The 21,701-nt window shown below is 34.7% G+C and overlaps 1 protein-coding gene across 1 annotated transcript in view; it reads right to left on the minus strand.

Moving 5' to 3' along the window:
* Positions 1–18,674, minus strand: part of LOC143231025 (uncharacterized) — a 35,753-nt gene extending 17,079 nt beyond the window's left edge. Inside the window, exons 1-4 of the mRNA XM_076465495.1 lie at positions 18,383–18,674; positions 13,692–13,835; positions 11,670–11,706; positions 6,529–6,668 (exon numbers count right to left, since the gene is read on the minus strand). Of these exons, the coding sequence (XP_076321610.1) occupies positions 6,529–6,668; positions 11,670–11,706; positions 13,692–13,835; positions 18,383–18,584 (523 nt within the window). The 5' untranslated portion in view covers positions 18,585–18,674. The remainder of the gene's footprint in view (positions 1–6,528; positions 6,669–11,669; positions 11,707–13,691; positions 13,836–18,382) is intronic.
* Positions 18,675–21,701: the final 3,027 nt, after the last annotated feature.

A 21,701-nucleotide genomic window follows, 5' to 3' on the forward strand; every position in this document is an offset into this window, starting at 1 on the left:
CTGCAATGTTATCCAAGGACAGACCCAATTTACCAATTATGCCTGGATGCAAAGGCCAAAAGAAGCAATGGCAGATTGTCTATTTTGAAAAAGTAAGGCCCACTGAGGAAGGAAAACACATCCCCAAGTGAGGTGCTTTGGTAAGGAGTGAAATTTCGAAGAATACATTAAAGACAGTTGCAAACGGCGAAGGTGCAGAGAAGGTTTGTGAGATTCCACGTATAAGCTCTGAACTAGGGAGGTGTGGAAAACCCCAGTGCAGAGTCAAAGTCCTTGATAATAAATGGGGTCCAGCATCCTTAAGGCCGAGGGCCTGGCAGAGCCATAGACCATTGATCCATAGTCAAGTTTTGAACGAATAAGAGCACGATATATCTAACATAGAACGTTGATCTGCTCCCCAACTGGTGGTAGAGAGGACATGGAGGATGTTCAGTGCTCTTGTGCATTTGACCCGTAGCTGCTTTAAGTGTGGTATAAAGGTCAGCTTACGGTCAAAGATAAGCCCCAAGAACTTAGTCTCAGTGACCACTGGCAGCGAAATTTCACCAATACAGAGTTCAGGATCAGGGTGGATACCCCGTTGGTGGCAAAAGTGCATGCAAACGGTTTTAGAGAGAAAAATTAAATCTGTTCGCCATAGTCCACTTCAGTACACGATTGAGGGCACTTTGTAGTTGCCGCTCAATATACCTCATGTTCAACAACTGACACGAGATGTGAAAGTCATCAACATAGAGCCCGTTTGCAACAGTGAGAGGGAGTTGTTCAGTGATGGCATTAATTTGAACACTGAAAAGTGTGACACTCAAAACACAGCCCTGAGAGACCCCAAGTTCCTGTACAAAAGAACGGGAAAGTGTTGAACCCATATGAACGTGGAATCTCCTGTCCATTAAAAATTTTTTAATAAACATAGGTAAATGGCCACATAACCCATATATATGGAGGTATCACAAAATGCCATACCTCCATGTTGTGCCTTCTCAATGTCAAAGAATATTGAAACAAAGTGTTGGCATTTGAGAAAGGCTTCTCTGATTGATGTTTCAAGTCGAATTAGGTGGTCCGTGGTGGAATGCTGTCGTCGGAACCCACACCGGGTGGGCGAGAGGAGGTTGTTTGATTCGAGGAACCAAAGAAGACGAGCATTAACCATCCTCTCTAAGGTCTCACAGAGACAGCTCGTCAAAGCAATTGGACGGTAGTGTGAAGGAATCTTGGGATCTTTCCAAGGTTTAGAGAAAGGTAAGATAATAGCCTGGTGCCAGGCATCAGGAAAAACATTCTCCTGCCAGATCCGGTTAAAAACAATTAGAAGAATATCAAGAGAAACAGGAGAGAGATAGCGCAGCATGTCATAGCGTGCATCATCAGGTCCAACAGATGTATTGCCAGACCGATGAAGGGTCATTTTCAGTTTCACCAGTGTAAAGGGACAATTATAGTCAAAAAGACAGTCAGTTCGAAAGGAAAGAGGTGAATGCTCTTGATGGCCAAGAAGATGGAGGAACAAGCAGAAGTGCTAGATACCCAGCAAAAGCTTTCACCTAGAGTATCGGTGATGCTCCGGACATCAGCTACCTATTGGCCATCAGAGAGTAAGATGGAGAGGGGGACAGAATTGTAGTGCCCACTGACCTTTCGAATCCTGTCCCATATGACCTTGGAACTGGTGGAAGAAGATATGCTAGTTGTGAACTTAATCCAAGATTCCTTCTGGCTTTGACGTCATACCCACCAAGCATGTGCATGGGCCCGTTGGAAAGCAATGTGGTTCAAAAGTGTGGGATATCTACGAAAAGTATTCCAGGACCGTTTTTGAGCCTTCCGTGCCATGTGGCAGGCAGGATTCCACCACGGATGAGGATATCGTGGAAAATGTGTCGAGGTTTTAGGAATACACTGAGCAGCTGCTTGTATAATACAGTCAGTTACAGCTGCCACACAGTTGCCTATTGATGGCTGACTGACAATGGCAGGATCAAGTTCTGCGAGGGCAGTGAAAGTGGACCAGTCTGCCTGATCCAGCTTCCACTGGGGCACGTGGGTAGGGTGGCATCAACCACAGCCAGTCTCTCTCAAAAGTATACAAAAATGGTCACTGCCTAGTGGATTATTGTCAACCCTCCATGAAAAATGGGAAAATAATGAAGGGGAGCAAACCGAGAGATCAATAGCGGTAAAGGACTGACTAGGTGTGTGAAAATAAGTGGAAGAACCAGTATTGAAAAGGGAAAGATTGTGACCAGAGAGCATATGCTCTACAGAGCAACCCCTCCCATCAATAACAGCACTTCCCCAGAGGGGATGATGTCTATTAAAGTCCCCCAGGATTAGAAATGGAGATGGCAACTGTTCAATGAGAGTATCAAGGTCTGATTGATCACACGTCTCTCCAGGGGACAGAAAGAGAGAACAAACAGTGATGGTATGACCCAAAGAAACACAGATGGCTACAGCCTCCAAGGGTGTGTTGAGTGACAAAGACAGGGTGGGCACATGCTGATCAACCAATAGTGCCACTCCTCCATGTACTCGTCCATCACACAGCCTGTCATTTCTGTACAAAGAAAACTGCCGAATGGTGACTGTATCAGCAGGTTTTAGAAATGTTTCTTGTAAGGAAAGACATACAGGATGGTAGGAAGCAATCAGTGTTTTGATATCATCCAGATTAGAACATAAACCACGACAGTTCCATTATATCAAGGTGGCCATTTTTAATGATGCGTAGGTGAAGTGGCTGGAGAACCCTTCTATTTATGACCACGTCTTTTTTCCTTACTGTCCTTATTCGGAGGAGGTCTACCGACCTCCATGGATCCTGCCCTGGGTTGATTGGGCAGGTCTTTGTTGTTGGAAGGGGATTCCAGTGACTGAGGACGTGAACGAATGATTGTTTTGCATCAGGGGGTGGGAGAAAAAGATGTATCAAAAGAAATGCCATAATTTGAAACCGAAGGATGTGGATCTTGAGATTTGTTGGAACGTGTGGGAGGAACAATAGATAGGTGTAGAGGTCGATTCATCAACCTTTTTAACCATGGAGGTCAAAAGGCTTTTCATTTGTTTTGAAAATGATTCTCTTGGAGGCACAGAGAAATATGTCTGCACTCACACTGTAGTTATGGAACGAGCCACAGCAGCATATGTCTGAGATGGAGTAGCAGACAGCAATTTCCGAGCCTCAGGATAACTAATGTTATGAGTCGTTTTCAAATGCTGCACCTCTTTTTCCTCCAACAATTTTGGGCAAGAACGAAAGTAGGAAGGGTGGGAACCATTGCAGTTGGCACAATGTGGGTCCGTGTGACACTCATAGGCATCGTGGTCCTTGTCACCACAACGTGGTCCTTGTCACCACAACGAGCACGTCGGGAAACCAGGACAGGATGGCTTTGAATGGCCAAACCTCTGACATTGGAAACATCGAAGAGGGTTTGGAATGTACAGCTGTACCTGCAAATCAGATAACCTGCCTTGATGGTGGCAGGTGCACGTGGTGATGTAAATGTCAAAACGAGAATATCTGTTGGCAGTGTAACTCCGTCTTTGCGAGTGGAAATGCGCCTCACTGCAGAAACTCCTCGAGTGTAGAGACAAGCGAGAATCTCTGACTCAGGAACGTTCTTCAAATCCCTCTGAACAATAACTCCTCATGATGAATTCAAGGTAGCATGAGGGGTAACCTCAATAGGTACATCCCCAATTGCCTTTGAATTCAAGAGGAGTTCACTGTGTTGGGATGTGGATGTTTCAACCAATATGTCTCCAGATCGAAGCTTCTTTACTGACTTTGGAGAGCCAGCAAGTTCCTTCTGGATAAAAAAGGGGGACATTTGCCGTAAAGGTTTTTCTGAAAGAGAATGTAATATAAGAAAATGGGGTACAGATGTTGAAGATTGCTGCTCAGTCTTCAAGACGTGGTTGTTTACCTATTGATTGTTTTTTCACTATTTTATTTAAATTTTTTGTTGGAGGATCCATAGGTAAAAAAGGAAAATTTCGGTACCCACTGACCCCAACCACTTTGGAGCCCTATGAAGGGATGCACTATAATGTCATGCAAGGACATTGCAGCAACGCCAGGGTTTCATGAGCACTATACCCAAACACCAGCATCAGACACAATGTCCACAACACCTGTTGAGAACTTCCAACACTGGTACTTGGTTGACTCTAGCCCAAGTGGACCAGCCGATTAACCCATGGGGAGCCACCCAAAGGCTGCCCGTCTACAGGAATTCAAGGCCAAAGTGGTGTGTTAGGGTTGGGCCCCTCAACCACCAGGATCCTCTCCTCCCCTTCATGGGTCGCCACATACAGGAATCCACACCGAGGGGGAAATAACAGGAGATTTGATTTAGATATATATTACAAAGTAAACAAATTCTGTGAACCTGTATGTAAGAGAAAGATTGAACAGATATAAAGCACACAGTGAAAATTATCTTTATTTATTCAGTATGACATTTGACTTCATTGGAAAGCTAAAAGCTGACTAATATACAAGAGCTTGTTCCATAATAACAAAGCACCTCATTTACATACTTAAACTATAATGTCATGCTTTCCAAGGGCAACTTGTGCTACTTGGGTAGTAAATAGGGGAGGATGTAACCTCTGGACATCATCTTTCCCATAGAAAACAAAGGTACTATCTCAGATGAATGGCACAGAACAATAAACTTGTTAGAGAAAAACAAACTCGCACTTTCTTGACCAGCATGTTATGTGAAGACTGCACATATATCTGAACAAATGAATTTTTTTTTTAATTTCTGAACACTAAAATAAGAAGAGTAGCAACACACAGTATGCTGCCAGCATACCAAATAAATATAATTTTTGCATTAATATAATTGCTAGCCAAAAATAAATGTAAGATACTTTCAGAAGAAATGCTACGTAAAGAGGACACACCCTAATATACTACATTTGTCGTGTCATTTAAGTCTTAAATACTGTTACATTTTAGAAAATATTGATGATTGTTTGAATTATTGAATTATTTACAATAACAATGTACATTTATCAACTAACATACACTTAACACAACTCTGTCAGTGAATGACTGGCTAGTTTTTGCATTAAACCATTAAACTAATCATGGTTTCATATAAATAAGTTAATGATGGCACAATGTAAAAAAAAAGAAGTCAAAGACTGAAAATAATTTCAAAATCTATTTACAACATCACATTTACTTTGCTTGTATTGTCTGATATTTTAATTTACACTAACTTATCACTGCAATTGTTTCACAACAACACTGACATAGTGCATGTGTGTGAAAGTTCAAACAATTAGAGTAACAAGTTATGAGAATGAATTGACACAAGCAGTAAAAGAAATGTAACTTATGTCTACTTCCTAATTACTTATGGTGGTTATGAGGTCAGTGAAATTGCCCAAACCCAAACAGGTATAAAATAGTGAAAATAACATAAAATATAAATGTTTTTCAAAAATAACATTTCATAATTATCTTCAGTGATTAGGTTATAGATTTTGCTCCTAAAATCTGATAATTTTCTGATCCATGAAAGTACTTTTAATCCTAAAATTAATTATTGGGTACAACCTATAATGTGGGATATAAAATGTACCCTAGGTTTTGAAGGTGACTGCATAATTAGGACCCACACTGCAGTGGGGATACACTATCAGTCTTAACCTCCATTCACCAGTCTCAGCTAAAGAAATAAAATAAAGGAGTAGCAATAGATGTAGAAATAGTAATTAGGATAGCAAGATGTCAGTGCTCAAGCCCACATCTATATCACCCTTCATAGCCTGCAGATAGTTGTGGGAAGGTGACTGCTCTCCAAAGTAAAAAAAAAAAAAAAAAAAAAATACGAATAAGAAAAATAAGGTACTACCATTTTAGGGTAAGTTAAAAACTTACCTCTTGAAGTTAGCATTCCAGCCCTAAATACAGTAGAAAGGCACTAACTAGTAGTCCAGTAAACAAATTATACTAGATAGACCCATCCAGTTATTTAAATAAACTAGTATAGCATCCAACCACTACCCATTAATTGAGTCTACTGTGACTATCATACTCTATAACCCTTCATATGCAGCAAAGTGTACATCTGCAAAAAGTAGTGCCAAGTTTTTAAATGTCCTTATTCATAACTGAAAAAAGATGTGGGACATTGTGGGCTTGAGCACCCACATTTTGCTCTCTTCATTTCTGTATCTGTTGCTAATCCTTTATTTTATTTCTTTAGGTGAGACTGGTGAATGGAGGTTAAGACTGATAGATGATATATCCCCACCTCAATGTGGGCCCTACTTTTTCAGTTGCCTCCAAAACCTAGGGTAACATTTTACATCCAACATTATAGCTCGTAGCCTGGAATCATTTTAATTAGTGCAGCATTTTTTGTTTATTATTTTTTAAATTTATATTTGTTTCAGCTTCTTTTTAACTTATAACAAACCAATATATGTAACAGTTTAAAAAGTCGTGTCCTCTTTGAAGAAAACAAAATACATAACTTGACAGAAAACTACTACCTGAAGCAGATCCCTCTCTTATGTCCCATATCAGAACACGCCCATCATCACAGGCACTTGCAAATACACAGTCATTTGTTGGATCTATTGAAATTCCATAAACAGCATCGTCATGTAAAAACATTTTCACCATTTCACCACTGTAAACAAAAAAATTAAATTTATTCAGGAAGTTAAATCTGATAAGCTCAAACACAGAAACAGAGACTTGAGAACATTTATATATAGCAGGTTGCAATAAAAGTTAATGACTTTTATTGAAACAAAAATATAACAGTATCATGTACATTACAGTTAACACTTTTTAAATATAACATTATATCAACTTTGAATTTTCTTTTGAGTTTTTGTCACAAACATAAAAGTCAAATGTTTGTATCAATCAGGAGATGGTATCCATTAACATTTTCCTTACTTGAAAAAGTATTTCAGATAGACACCTCTCAATAGTTATTTGTAATTAGGCACAATTATACAGATAAGGCTATCTGTGCTCTGCTCATTACAGGTATAAAAACCCAGTTTCTAGCATTGCAAGTCCACAGACATACTGCTGTACCACTGGGGTTAATAACTCTAAGTAAAGCTGATAGTTATCACTTTGCAATATTACTAAGATGTTTTTTTCATACATAAAGCCTTTAAAGAAAACTCCTACTCCTACACAATGTGTACTGAACCATTTTGTGATACAAATAGCATTAAACTATAGTCCTTGACCAAAAGGAGGATGATACATCCTTCAAGTGTAATTTTTCTTTCTTTCTTCTGAAGCATGACCTGGAAGGTAAGATATATAACTACTGCTGAAACAATCTTATGGAAAATCCCACCTTAAGAGGCAGACATTAAACAGAAGCACATGGGCTTACCACTTAGTGTTATCCCCCACATGATACTGATTTCTCTGTGAGATAACACTGGCCATGTGGTGAATTCCACCACCTTTTGCATGTAGATATATAGATATAATAATGGTGGCATGGATGTTGCTGAAAACAAACTCAATAAATTACCTTCTTAAGACCTCTGAAAATATTATAGAATGATGAAAAGAAGATAACACCCACAAGCAGATGAAACTGAAATGCGATACAAGTAATAGGAAACAGGTGTGTCTAAAACTATCCACATCTTCACCTGCATTATTTGATCCAGGTTGTATTTGTGGCTATAAATAAGAGAATCTATAAGATGTTCAAATTAATGGAAGGTGGCATCAAAAAAATGAAAAGCATCAATTTACACAAAACAAGATGAGTTAATTAACCCAATAGGTCATAATGGAAGGAGGCAAGTCATGACAAAGAAAACTCACATCAAACAAAAAGGTTAACTGGCTTGGAAGGAAGCACTATGCACAAGATAACACAGAACTGTCCTGAAAGGACAAAGGAGGTAACTAAGGTTGGAATGAATATGCAAAGAAAACAAGTGGGGGGTAGGGGGCAAATGTATTGGAAAGCATCCAATCTTGCAAATGAGCACATTGTGAGATAAGAGAAGTCATGAAAAAAAATCAACTTTTCTCTATGCAGAGAAATGTAGGAACACAATATAAACATCTGAACATTGTCTTTGTGACTGAAAATTGGAAGAAATGTATCACAAGAGAAAGGTGGCATAGAAAAGAAATGAATAAAGGTTAGAAAAGAGGACAAATGAGAGCTGTTTGGACAAAACAGTTCATACCAGAAGAGGACATGAACAAACAAGGAAAACTGATTAAAAATCTTCAATACAGAAAAGATGGATAAACAAAGCATATGTAAAAAGGAATCTTTGAGAAATAAAAATACAAGTCTCATGAAGGATAAGAAATACCAAAAAGTTGGCCAAAAAAATTAAATAAAGTAAAATTGGTAGAGAAAGAGGTTATAACAGTCCAGACAAAGAGGTAAAACCATTATGGTCATGGAGCCTGGGACCAATGACCAAGAAAGTTGAAGTATATTGTAAAGGAGTCACAAATGCATTGATAAAAGGGCTTCCAAAGTGGGAACCATCTAGAAAAATATCAGGAGATTTAAAGACCACACTTTCTACAGAATTTAATCTTGTTGTAATTAAATTCAAAGTTTGCAAGAAAAAGGTTAACAACTAAATGTTATGAACCCAAAAGTGGAGCTCTATAACAAGAAGCAGAGGTTCCAAGAGCATGTACCTCTATCAGCTGATGTTAAAATAAAATACAATTAGTGAAATAAATCAAAATGGGATGTCCAGATAATTATAACAAATGATGGTGACAGATCCACTGAAATACCCACTTCACAAAAATATTGATGACAGAAGACCACACCAAAAGGATGAAGGTATCCATAACTTCTCCCCCACCTAGCATTCAATGTGGAATACATTAACAGGTAGAAGTCTAGGTGGGAAGAAATAAAAACTGATACTCAGAGTCATATAGAAACCTTTGAAAAAAAAACAAGTAAACAAGACAAAGAGATGGTGAAAACAAGGGAAGAAGGGAAGACTACACCACAGGGTATATATACTCCAATGACCTGCTGCAATCTACTGGAAAAAAAAGACAAAACTTTTGCATTGGAAGAAAAGTAGACATGAGAATTCTGAAAACCAGAAATGTAGAGAAGGTTGAGCCCACCCAACAACATAGTCAAAGCTTCCAAATGAATCAGATACTAAATGGGAGTTTAGAACTCAGAAGGATGACCAGCTAACCAAAATAAGATTCTCACTGAAGAAAGGTCCTGTCCCATTTATCCTCCCAGGACAAGGTTACTAAATTACCAGATAGTTTTTAAAATACAGACCCAATGAGTGCAGTCTCCATGGGAAATCTCTCAGAACTTATTGAAAAAACAGACAAGTTGGAATCCTGAATGTTAAGAAAAAAACTCCAAAGGAAAACCAGAGTGTAAGAGCTAAGAACAAAGGTGAAGAATGGTTCACTTTTCTGTACCACATGAGAATTATTTGCTCCAATCCATTTTTTATTTTCTCTTCACCCCTACATGATGTCTCACAATTTTAACCTTAGTTACATATTTAGTTTGATATTGAACTTTAAACTATGGTTGACATCGTATGACGTTAGAACAGGTGATTGCATTTGATATCACATGATACGAACATTTTGTGTGCAAAATTCTGAATGGCCCACCACAAACATTCAAGAATTTTTTTACATGAGATGGAAGGTAGAGTTACACGTGCTGCAAACATGGAGTTAATAAGGAATAGTTTAATTTTATAACCTCCAATTTTCCTGGTTTATGTAGATATAAATCAGAAAGTCAAACATTTGCTATGCCTAAGAATCAAATCCTGTCTTTCACAGAAACTCAGTAATATCCTCTATCATTTGATCTTGGATTATTCACAACCAATAAAAGAAGGAAAATTTTGCTTTACTAATTATTATATAAGACTAACTGTTCTGATCACTGCAACTGAATTATTTGGTCTACAGGTTAACAGTTACTATTGTAAAGTTCATGTACACCATGTAAGTGAATTAACACATTTATACCTTAGTTAGAAAGCCTATGAAATTATTAGTTACAGAACATTATATGCTTCTGTACATATTATTGTGTTCTTAATGGCATATTTGAAATAAATAAATAATTTTACATACTACTATAATCTTTATAAAATAGGATTAAGATTTGACAGAGGATGAGAGCAAAAAAAGGCTAGACATAAGGACTATATTTCTTGTTTTTATGTTCATTCACTGTCATAAATGTAAAATAAAAATTAAAAACTTAGGTTGGATAAGAAATGAGAAAAAAGTTAAATACAAATTCTCAGCAGGATCTCACAAAGTTACTTAATTCAATACCTTAACTTGAGCAACTTGTTCACCAGGTTTTTTTTACATCTTGCTGCACAATATAATAAAATTAAATAAACACAGGTATGAATTGCGTTTGTTTCAGGTTAAGCACAAAGGTACACATCCACAATGGGCTATCTGTGCTCTGCCAAAACAGGTGTCGAAACCTGGTAATCTAGCATTGCAAGTCTGCAGACATATTGATGTGCTACTAGTGGTCAAATCATTGTTATTCTGAGACTCTACAAGATAAATAATTGTAATCTTTTGTTACATTCTACAAATGAAGTTTGAAAACTAAGATGCAAAAAAAAAAACTCTATTCTTAATATAAAAATCACCTTGCACTCAGATTCCACAAATTCATAATTAATTAAAAAACCCATTTATTAAAGGGTGGTAAAATTTTGTGAATAAACACTTATTACATAAAAATTATAGTATACATATTTCCATGGTTACTTGCTAGTTACACAGTGGATGCAAGATTGGTCAAAATGACAAAACTTGTAGTTAGGGATTTAAGACAATATGCTTTTCACAGTTTAGCATAAACATACCATAAGAACAAGAATTTTCACATGTTCTGCACTGTACGTAAATGTGTAAAGTAGATATATAACATCTACTCTGATAATTGTCATTTGCAAAATACAGATCCATTTCCAATAAGTGTACTTAATTTTCATTCAGATATGATTACATAAAATGTTTACTGTTTATAACTACCTGATACTTACTGGGGTCGTGTCACATTTTGTATGTAGATAAACTAATGCCATACAATATGTTTGGTAATATCCACTCTCAATTTTGAGAAAAAGTAGTATATACCCCATGTCTACAATGACAAATCTCCAGATGTATTTATTGCAATATATATGGGATGATTTCAAAACATGTCAACATTAACAACTGTGTGTATCAAAAAGATTTATTTAAATGAAAGAAATGTACACTATAGCATAATTATAAAATTTTTAAATGGCACTCAATTTTCCAACTACATGGTCCATTTCTTTGTCCACTAAGCATGAACTAATAAAGTATCCTTAATTTTTGTTAAACAATCTGATTTACAATACAAAACACCCATTTATATTACTTATAACTAAACATTTCTCTTCATATTAACTAACAAAAAAATGTTCATATTTTGGTATTGTACAAATTTTGTGTAAGTATAAGTTATAATAATTCATACAAACTACTTAAACCTGACATGTATATGTGTACAAAACACTAATGACAATGTTAACATTTTGGACTTAAAATACAAGACAAAATGGATGAGCAAATCAGACACATACATCCTAAAGATTTGACTTACGTGTTAGGATCATGCACAATGACTTGTTCATCGTTTCCTGAAACAAATGACAATAATTTGATACATTTCAGTAAATTATGAACAATAAAGGAAATTACAGCACTTTGAAGAAAATATAAATTAAAAAACACCATTAAGAAAAATTAACTTCAATGAAGGTACTCATCTAAACAATAAATGGCAACTGACCACTTTATAAGACAACAAACATGTATTTATAGATACCTTTTTCCTTTCAGCTCTAATACAAAGATTTGATTGTCATAGTTAATAAGATAATGAATAAGAACAAGGATCTAATTGAAATTTGAAGGGAAAAATAAACTTCATTCATTTGTCTGCAGCAAAAGCCTCATCAAATACCACACCTTTGGTCAACTGCAGTATTTAAGACAGTTGCCTCCAGAATCTACAAATAGTGGAATATACTCATAACTTGGAGAAACTGCAACTGCTATGCTGTGATAATTATCTGAGGAAAAAAGACAACTAGATATGTGTGTATATTGCAAAACACATCTGATTATGTCCTATCTGACCAACTTCTTCAACAGTGGTCTGAATTCAACTGTCCAACAGCACCATGATACACATGAACAAAATTAACAATGATTCTAAAATGTTCTTAAGACCAGTATTCATAATATGAACAACTAGCTGTCCTTAGAGAATTGGTTCAACAGAATATTACAATTCTTCACTCAAGAGTGGCTTATGATAATTTTCACTTTAGCTGTATAAGTAAACATACTTTGAACAAATGTGTTTATTCAATTACCTTTAATCCCACACAGTACCATTTTATTATAGTGTGTTCATGCTTAACAGTCAGTCTCTCTAATGAATCACATAAAACTTAACAGAGGAACCTGTAAAACTTTCTATTTTACTCACTTGTTAGAAGTTCATAAAAATAAAGAGCTTATTAGTGAAATTAAAAGTGTATGATAACATATCAACTAGCCCATCTATCACAAAGGGCCAACAAGGCATTTTGCTTCATAACAGGGCTCTTCAGACAATGTAGTACACAAATACTATATCTTAATATCCCAAAGTATACCTATATTATTTATGAAGTATTAAACATTTTAAGTTCTGATTTTGGAACACACTAAATTCATTAGAGGTCATAACCTAAACCTAAGGTGTTACCATTGTTGGCCTGTCAGTCAAGGAATTTATCTATTGTGTTGCAGGATAGTTGCATTGTGTCCTTCATAACCACAAGGTTTGGAAAGCACTTGATGCTGTCATATAGAACAATACTTCTGCATCAAAATGCTCTTCACTGCTTGATCTACATGACAGCCTCATGGGATCCCCAAACCTTATGGTTATAAAGAACACAATGTAGCTGCATATCATAGAGCAGTTTTAGCCCTTTGAGAAAAAATTCAAACTAAGCTTTGAGGAGAACATTTTGTCATCTCATTTCTACCTGATCATGCAAGTTATATTAAACACATTTCATTCACCTCTGTTACTTCCTTTTTAGCTACAGCATAACAGCTCACAAAATGGTTCTGAATGTTTTTCAAGTACAAACATTTAGCTCATAGCTTCATCCCTTGACTGAAATGAGATTTAACAACAGCTGTGGCTATTGAGGATTCCCTTGTTTTTATTTCTGTGCTTTGTTAAATAAAGCTTCATTTATACACTGAGTAAACTAATTATACATGTATATGAATAGAACACATTTTTATATTCACAGAAAGTTTATTTCATTGTCTACATTTTTGGAAGATGGTTACATTATTTGACTTTACCATTCAATCACACTCAGACATTCAGCTATGTATAATCAAAACAATGGATTTCCAGGTACATTGATAAGGTTAATGTTGCCATCTATCTTAAAGTTGATTCAGTGCCAAAATAACTGGCTTACACCTACATGGGTACTGTTTGACATAAAACTCCATAAACAACACACTATACAATGTTTGCATACAGATATATACGTATAACAATACAACAGTATCTACAACTATTTTACGTATATTTCTATGAACTTACCTGCAGAAAAAAGTCTGGTGTGCTTCGAGTCAAACCCCAAACAGAATATATTACTGCTATGTTCAGTTTTCATACTGTGTGGCTTACTTTTACCTGTCATTACTTTCTCTACATTCCAGAGTAGAACTCTCTTATCATCTCCACCTAAAAAATCATTGTATTTCCACATAAAATGGTAAAGTATATGAACAGATGCATATTCACATACATTCTAACATAAATAAAGGCTATGCTACTTAACCATAGCATATAATGTCATTAAATACAAGTTATTTAACAAATATATCTTTCTGCTCCAAACACTGCAAAGATTCTGAAATCAGAGCTGACACTTGACATATTTCTGATAAACTCAATTAAAATTTTTTAGATTGATGAGCCAAAATAAAAATTATGGATACAATGTTTTAATAAGAGTGGCTATTCCTAAGAACAGCATAACTGGAAAAATGACCTGCTCAGACTTAAAATTGATATGTATGACCAAGTGTAGAAAAATACATGTATTTTTCAAGATGGTCAACATTGTTCAGGCTTTCTCCACACCCATAAGCAATAAATTTGTATTAAAAAAAAACTTTTCGATAGAATGTTTGTTTTAAATCAATGCAAATACCTCAATAAAATTCTGTTTAAAGCACACATTTCCATGTATTGAAAAGGCTGTTTTTTATTTTCCAATGGTACCTTTATAATTATTACTTAAACTATTTATAACCATGCCCAAAGTATTGAATTATCTGGTCATTAAACTAATGATATTCTTCATGAAATCTAAAAAAAAAAATCAAAAAAAATCCTAAGAATGTTATATTTATTGTTTTTCAGGTTTATAACCAATGTCACCAAGTAATGCTAATTTACATCGACAACAAAGTAGGAGGTTCAACAGACCTGTGAAAATTCATAGGATAAACTCCAAGCAACAATATTAAATCATATTTTCAGCTCATTAAAGTTTATTTTATGTTACTTACATTAAATATTTTTATCTATTATGACTTTTAGGACTGAAAATACAACTTTTAATTGTTGCACCTGAAGATACCTATCACACTAAATAAATGATAGTTCAACTTTTGATTTGTTTGAATGCCAAAAAAAGGTGAAAATGGAAAGATTGGTTTCAGGCAAGAATAATCAATTTGTTATTCTTGAATTAATTAATAAGCCTAACCATTAATTTACCAATAAACCCACTCAAATGTATATTTATGTTTTGCTAAAACTAAGCTATTACACAGTAAAATAATGATATATATAAAACTGTAGATAAATCTAACTAAAAGATCCCCTATCAACTAATACTACTAAATACTAATACCAGTGCAGCAGTTACTGGGTACATCACTTTTCTAGCCATACAGTTAATTGTTAACTCAGATAATTTACTATTATACTGAATTCTCAAAAGCTACTACATAATGATGGGATAAAACTGTTTTTACCTTTACAATAAAAATACTCTTTAGACACTGTCAACATTTATAATTTCCACTCTATAGTATTTTTACTGTACCATAGAGTAATAATAATGTTCATATGGATAAATATGGCTGGTATCATAAGAACACTAATATCAAGAAAGTCTACTTTTCCATAAGAAAAAAAACAGGAAATAAGGAAAACAAATTCCTGTTAATTTTGATCGCTCCACAAAAAGCTAGTACTTACAAAGAAGTCCATTATAAGAAAACTTACAATAAAACATAACATTGATATTTTCCAAAATGTTTTAAATTGTTCAAAATTATTGAAATTTCTTTTGTTGTTATAAATACTAAAGAATACATTTTCCTTTTCTATAATGGGCTCTGGTGCACTGTGGATAATAAATGGAAAAATATACTTGCATATCTATATATAAGTGCCCTCGAATGTTACTAAAAAGTCCCAAGACTTCACTCAGTGAAATGAAAAAATTTGTATGTATTAAGTTCAGTTTTTTACTTCACTACCACTATAACTAATTCTATTTCAAAATAATTTCTAATAGAAAATGATAAAGTAGCTGCCAATGGCATTTTAGCATGTAAAAAGATAGCTGACCCTAACTAACCAGCTGATAGGCTATGTAAAGACTCATTCCTAGCTACTTATAGGAATGATAATTATACAATAAACTGCATATTAACTTTGTACTATGAAAGTCGAAACTTGTATATAGGGCTACATGTAGTGATTTGTGATTTTTTAGTTTCTTCAGATATTCTTTTCATTCCTGAGAGTGCTTTAACAAAAGTTATACTTGTTTGAATGCTGTGGAAATTTAATCTGTACTAATAGCAGTGTATTAAATAATTTTAATCCATTTTACTGTACTATTTGAAAGTACTATACAGGCACTAGCACTCAAAAAACACAGGACTGTAGGACTTTGAATGTAAAAAATTCATAAAGTGCAAAGTCCATTCTCAATTTCCTGTTCATATGACAAATAACATTTTAAAGTGCTAGGCAGCTAAAGTGCATTTTCTACTAAATAGCTGTCAATGTTTGTATAACCATGCAACTAAATAATCAGATTCAAACCCTAACTAAAATAACTACCCTAAATATCAATAATACTAAAACAATACCCACCTTCTCCAAAAAACTGTTACAGTCTACAAGCCTATCTAATTTCAAAACACTTCCATCTGTTACTTTTAACATACCAGAGGTTCCCACCAGTGAAAAAAAAAAAAAAATTTAAGATTAAATCTTAGGAATCCAGATGAAGTTTTCATCAATACATCTCAACAGACAGTAATATTATGCACCTCAATTTTAAATTATAAACTCGGGCATGATTCAAAAAGTCAAGTTAAGGCACTTTTATGGTCTGCTTAAGAAATAGCTTGCCTTAAATTCAAGTGTGGTAGATGCTGAAATGTTAAAGTGTTAGATAAGTTTTTTATATGTTTTTTGTACTATCATATTATAGAAAGAAGGTGGCATAAAATGGGAGAAATTAAATAGGCCAGAAGATTCCTTCTTATCCTCTGAAAATAAAATGCAGAAAATACCCAGTAACATCCAAACTTCCTACATATTTCTTTAGTAAGCCATGTAAAAAATGCCTAGTTTTTATTCAAAGTAATGACCCAGCTTTTTAAGCTGAAATGAAAATATCAAACTGTTGCAACAAGTTTCTTATAAAAAAAAACAAAAAACTCATGAATAGTAAACAGTGCACTTCTGCTATGCAGGCCCAGTAATAGTGTATAAAAACTACAGTCAGTAAGAACTTTTGTACCACTCAGGTTTAGTCATTGTAGCACCAGCATAAAAAAATGACAGTCATCAGAATTGGTACAGAATGGTTACGTGTAAGTACATTACTAATACTACAGCCTTTTTATCTATTCTTACAATACTTGTCCACCTAGATAAAAGTAAATTGCAATAAGGGAATAATGAGCACAGTTACCTTAAGTTAACACAAGTTTAACTTTTTAACTTAAAATTTAAGTGAACACTGCCTATCCCATTACTGTACCTCTACCACTATAAAATATTACAATTTTATAAACTTGGTATCAGAGCCACAGCCTTGTATAGAAAAAGACCAAGAATGAGGTTAGGAACTCTTTCAACAATTTAAATTTGTAATACCTATTTACACCAATATTTAGACTATACATCCAGAGTATACCTAAGGAAATCTCACAAATTTCTCATTCAAATACTGAAAATCCCAAAATCCAAACAGTTTGCACTGCATGCTGGTGTTTCAATTCAGAATAACCTTATCCATCTTTTGCTTTGTCAAACTTTTCAATGCAATGGGTATGGTACAAAATGGTACTATTTTTGTCATCACATGACAATGAGCTTTGATTTCAGCTTTAAGTTTTATTTGCAAAGTACTTCACACAAACAGCATATAACATGCATGTAATTTCCTGAAAAAGGAAAATTGCACTAAATACAACTGCTATGATCTTATAAAATACACATGTACAGTTTGTTTAAAACCCCATTTGCTTATCACTTCATGAACAAGCATTGAAACATGTCTGCATATTCAGCTACGTTTGGCTTCATAAAACTTTACATTTATTTTGCAATAATTTATATTTGGTTAATTTTATAAAGTGCTATAAGCTCCTTTTCAATACTTCTTTACTCCACTATAGATTTTGTTCTTCATTTCTGTGAGTTTCTTTGTTTTAACTCATAAAACTGTATCATACACTGAATGTTCATAACCTTTTCATACTTTATATATAAATGAACATGCTATTACTTTATAATTTACTTTATGTGAAGTTTTATTAAAATAAATCAAGTCTAGGAGAATTTGTCTGATTTTTTTTTTCAAATAGGCTAGGCTTTATCAATCTAACACAATATTTGCGAAAAAAAAAGTGAATATTACAGAATAAGTGAAATTCAAGCTTGGGGAAGGAAAACAATAGCAAATGTTTTGTGGGTCACATCTAGTTCATACTATTATTAGTTGTAATAGTAATACAGCCTTTTGATTTTGCAAATCACAATTCACACTTCACAGGAATCTGGAATTGTGATGCAAGAGCTTTGTTAGTTTGGTAAACCTAAATCACAAGAATATGATAAAAGTAGAACTGGAACTCTAAAATTTATTATGGGGGATATGTTTAGTCGTGTCATACTTAAATTAACTTTTATTAGGATACAAATGAATTGTAGAAATTAAAATAGTGATTAGTGTCAATGTCACTCACCAGACGCTAGCCATTCACCATCGTGAGAGAATTCAATTGCATTTACACAGCCGTAGTGAGCAAACAGATCCTTTCTGTAGAGATTTTTAGCTTGGTTAAAACGATGCCGAAGAGCCGGAAAAGGAATAGCTGAAGGAGAAGATCCATTGCCACAATACTCTCTTTGGGTTATGTAAGTGAACAAACAATCATCCTTCGCCATCTTATGTCAGACTCAAATATCATACGACCCAAGCCTACACACTCCCATAATTATTACTCTGGTACACAAGTCAGCCAATTGACGATCATAGCGCCTTTAGCGGCATAAAGCGAAAGCTTGAAGGTCACGATAAACAAGATTATGCGCGTATATAAAAAAATTTATTAATATTTATGTTTCTTCCAAAATAAAACACTGAATCTTCATAGCCATAGAAAAATACAAGCGCAAAAACTATTCTTAACTGTTAACTGTATTACATAGAGCAATAAAAATATATAAAGTAACTACAATTTCAAAGATACAAACTTATAGCCATTAACAACTATCATGAACGTTGTGTTTAGTCGTTTTAGTATTGGGATTAATATATGACAGTCATTTTAGAAGTGGTTCATGATGGTCAAGTTTGCGTAAGACTATTAGTGTAGCTTTTTTTGTATACTTGCAATACAATTCACAGCAACGTAGACAATCAAGGTGAATAAAAATAAAGGGATAGTGCATGTGATTTCAACTTTAGTTAAGGTTAGCTAAACCTACCACACTACTGTACCACCATCACTTTAATTACAACCACTATTATAATCAAAGTATATTCTTATTTTATCATCATTTGTAGTGGCCAAATGCGGCAACAAAGTTAAAATGTCGAGTTATGGAGGAAAGGTTCAGCGGTTCGCGTTCAACAAATGGGGGGTGGGGCACTTTGTACTTTAAAGTTATAACAGGAACAGTTAAACCCCACCATCTACGCTAGTAACGTGAATGTTAATAATCGGTAGCGTTCACTAGCTGTCTTTCCTCTAGTCTGTCACTTCAAATTAGGGACGACTAGCGCGCGCGAAATCAAGGAAACAACTTTTTTCTTATTTTTAAATTTGGGCTTTTCTGCTTACATAATTTTATTTAGACAAAAATCTTTCATAACTGAGTCAGAAGAACCAAGACTGAGCCATCGGGAAAATGTTTTTAAAGGATGTTGTTATTTGTTATTAACCATAAAACTCACAAAGGACTATCTGTACTCTGCCCACCACGGGTATCGAAACCCGTTTTCAGTAGTATAAACCCGTGGTGGGGACGTTTTTAAAACAAGTGGCAAAACGTATAGGCAATTTGGAAGATTGTTTTGAATTTCGTGCAAAGCAACATGAGAGCTATCTGCACTAACCGTTCCTGATTTAGCAGTGTAAAGGGGAAAGGCAGTTAGTCATTATCACCTGCCGCCAACTTTAGGGTTACTCTTTTATCAATAAATAATGGGATTAACCATCACATTATAACGCTCCTACACCAGAAAGGGCAAGCATGTTTAGTGTGACAAGGATTCGAACCCGTAATCCTCAGATGACAAGGCAAGCACCCTAATAAGCCCTTGAAGTTCTGTCCATTAAACATTTAATAAGCGATTTTAACAGTGCAATAGTCAATAATTACGACTTTGATACAAAAGATATTAATACAAAATTTTATAAGAAGCAAGGATGAATACACAAATGTAACTTATACGAGGTTCTTGAGGTGCGTGATAATGGTCAGTCGGACAGACCAATTGTGTCTAATATTAGCATATAAACACAAACTTGTTGAAACAATAGTTATGCTTCTAGATCTGATTCGTTTTGAATTTCGTACAAAGCGACATGAGGGCTATCTGCGCTAGTCGTCCCTTATTTAATAGTGATAGACCAGAGAGTAGACAGTTAGTCATCATAATCCCCCGCAAACCCTGGTCTTAACAACGAATAGTGGGATTGACCATCACATTATTATGCCCCCACGAATGATTGCGAGACGAGAGCTGTGACTATAAAGCCACATGTTTTGGGGACCGTTACTGGTAAGGAGTATTCTAAAAATGATAACTTTGTTTTTCCTAAGAAATACAATATTTGAACATTGATAATAAGGTCTGTTGTCTTTGGTTTAATATTAAAATTCCATTAGATGAGACTATACATTGATGCTCACTGTTTTTATATTAAACTATAAATACTAAATCCTCTTCATTCAAACGGTATATTATAGACAGTATGTTGATAATATTTTAAATAGTTTTAATAATGCTTATTGCGTGAACAGTGTTATTAACTGTCTCAACAATCAACTGACTAACAACAAACTTGCAGTTGAACATCAACTTTCATTTCTTGATACGTGAATCCATACCACAACTAACAAAGTTGAAGGCAAGGCATTTAAAAAAAATGAAACTTGAACATCATGTATGTGTTTGTTGGAGAAGTAAATCCACATTGAGATACCTGCTGTGTTCACCACGAGGAATCGAAACCCGAAGATAGCGTTGTAAATCACAAGACCACTGCCCGAATACACCTTGAGCATATGCCCTGCTATATAACTTAAATTTGACTGCTACCAAATGTGGGGAAGGGACACGTTAAACAAGACCCGCAATATATAGACAGATAGATAGAAACCTTATAAATACACGTATATATACATAATGTGCATAGAATGAAACAGTATTGTACTCACTAAAATTACAGAGTCTGGTTGAATAGGGTTGTTGAAAGAGCCAAGAGTCGTTACTTGCCCCTAGTGTACGTCTTTATATTTTACTTTTGATATATGTGTACTAACTAATATTTAAGCTCCTGTTGAAAATTCGAATTAATCCATATTACAAAATAATCAGTATATATATTTTTTTGCATAAAGAACTTGAAGATATGAAAAACGTTTTTAAGTAAAAGGTAAAAATTGTGGTTCTTCACTGGGCGTGATTTCCGCTTCTCCCTTTCGACAAACTCTAAAAGTTTTGAGAAGTCGATATATTTTTAAGAATGTTTTTTAATATATTTTTTTAATTTCATTCTCGTCAGGGGGGAGGACATCAGAAAATTAGGTTCTCTTATCAACCAATGTTTGTTTGTTTTTGTTTTTTTGAATTTCGCACAAACCTACTCAAGGGCTATTTGCGTTAGCCGTCCCTAATTTTGCAGCAGGGAAGGCAGCTAGTCATCACCACCCACCGCTAATTCTTTGGCTACTTTTTTTACCAACAAATAGTTGGATTAACAGTCGCATTATAATGCTCCCACGGCTGAAAGAGCGAGCATGTTTGGTGCGACCGGGATTCGAACCCGCAAC

Source organism: Tachypleus tridentatus, chromosome 10 (assembly GCF_004210375.1).
Source record: "Tachypleus tridentatus isolate NWPU-2018 chromosome 10, ASM421037v1, whole genome shotgun sequence".
Lineage (NCBI taxonomy): Eukaryota > Metazoa > Arthropoda > Merostomata > Xiphosura > Limulidae > Tachypleus > Tachypleus tridentatus.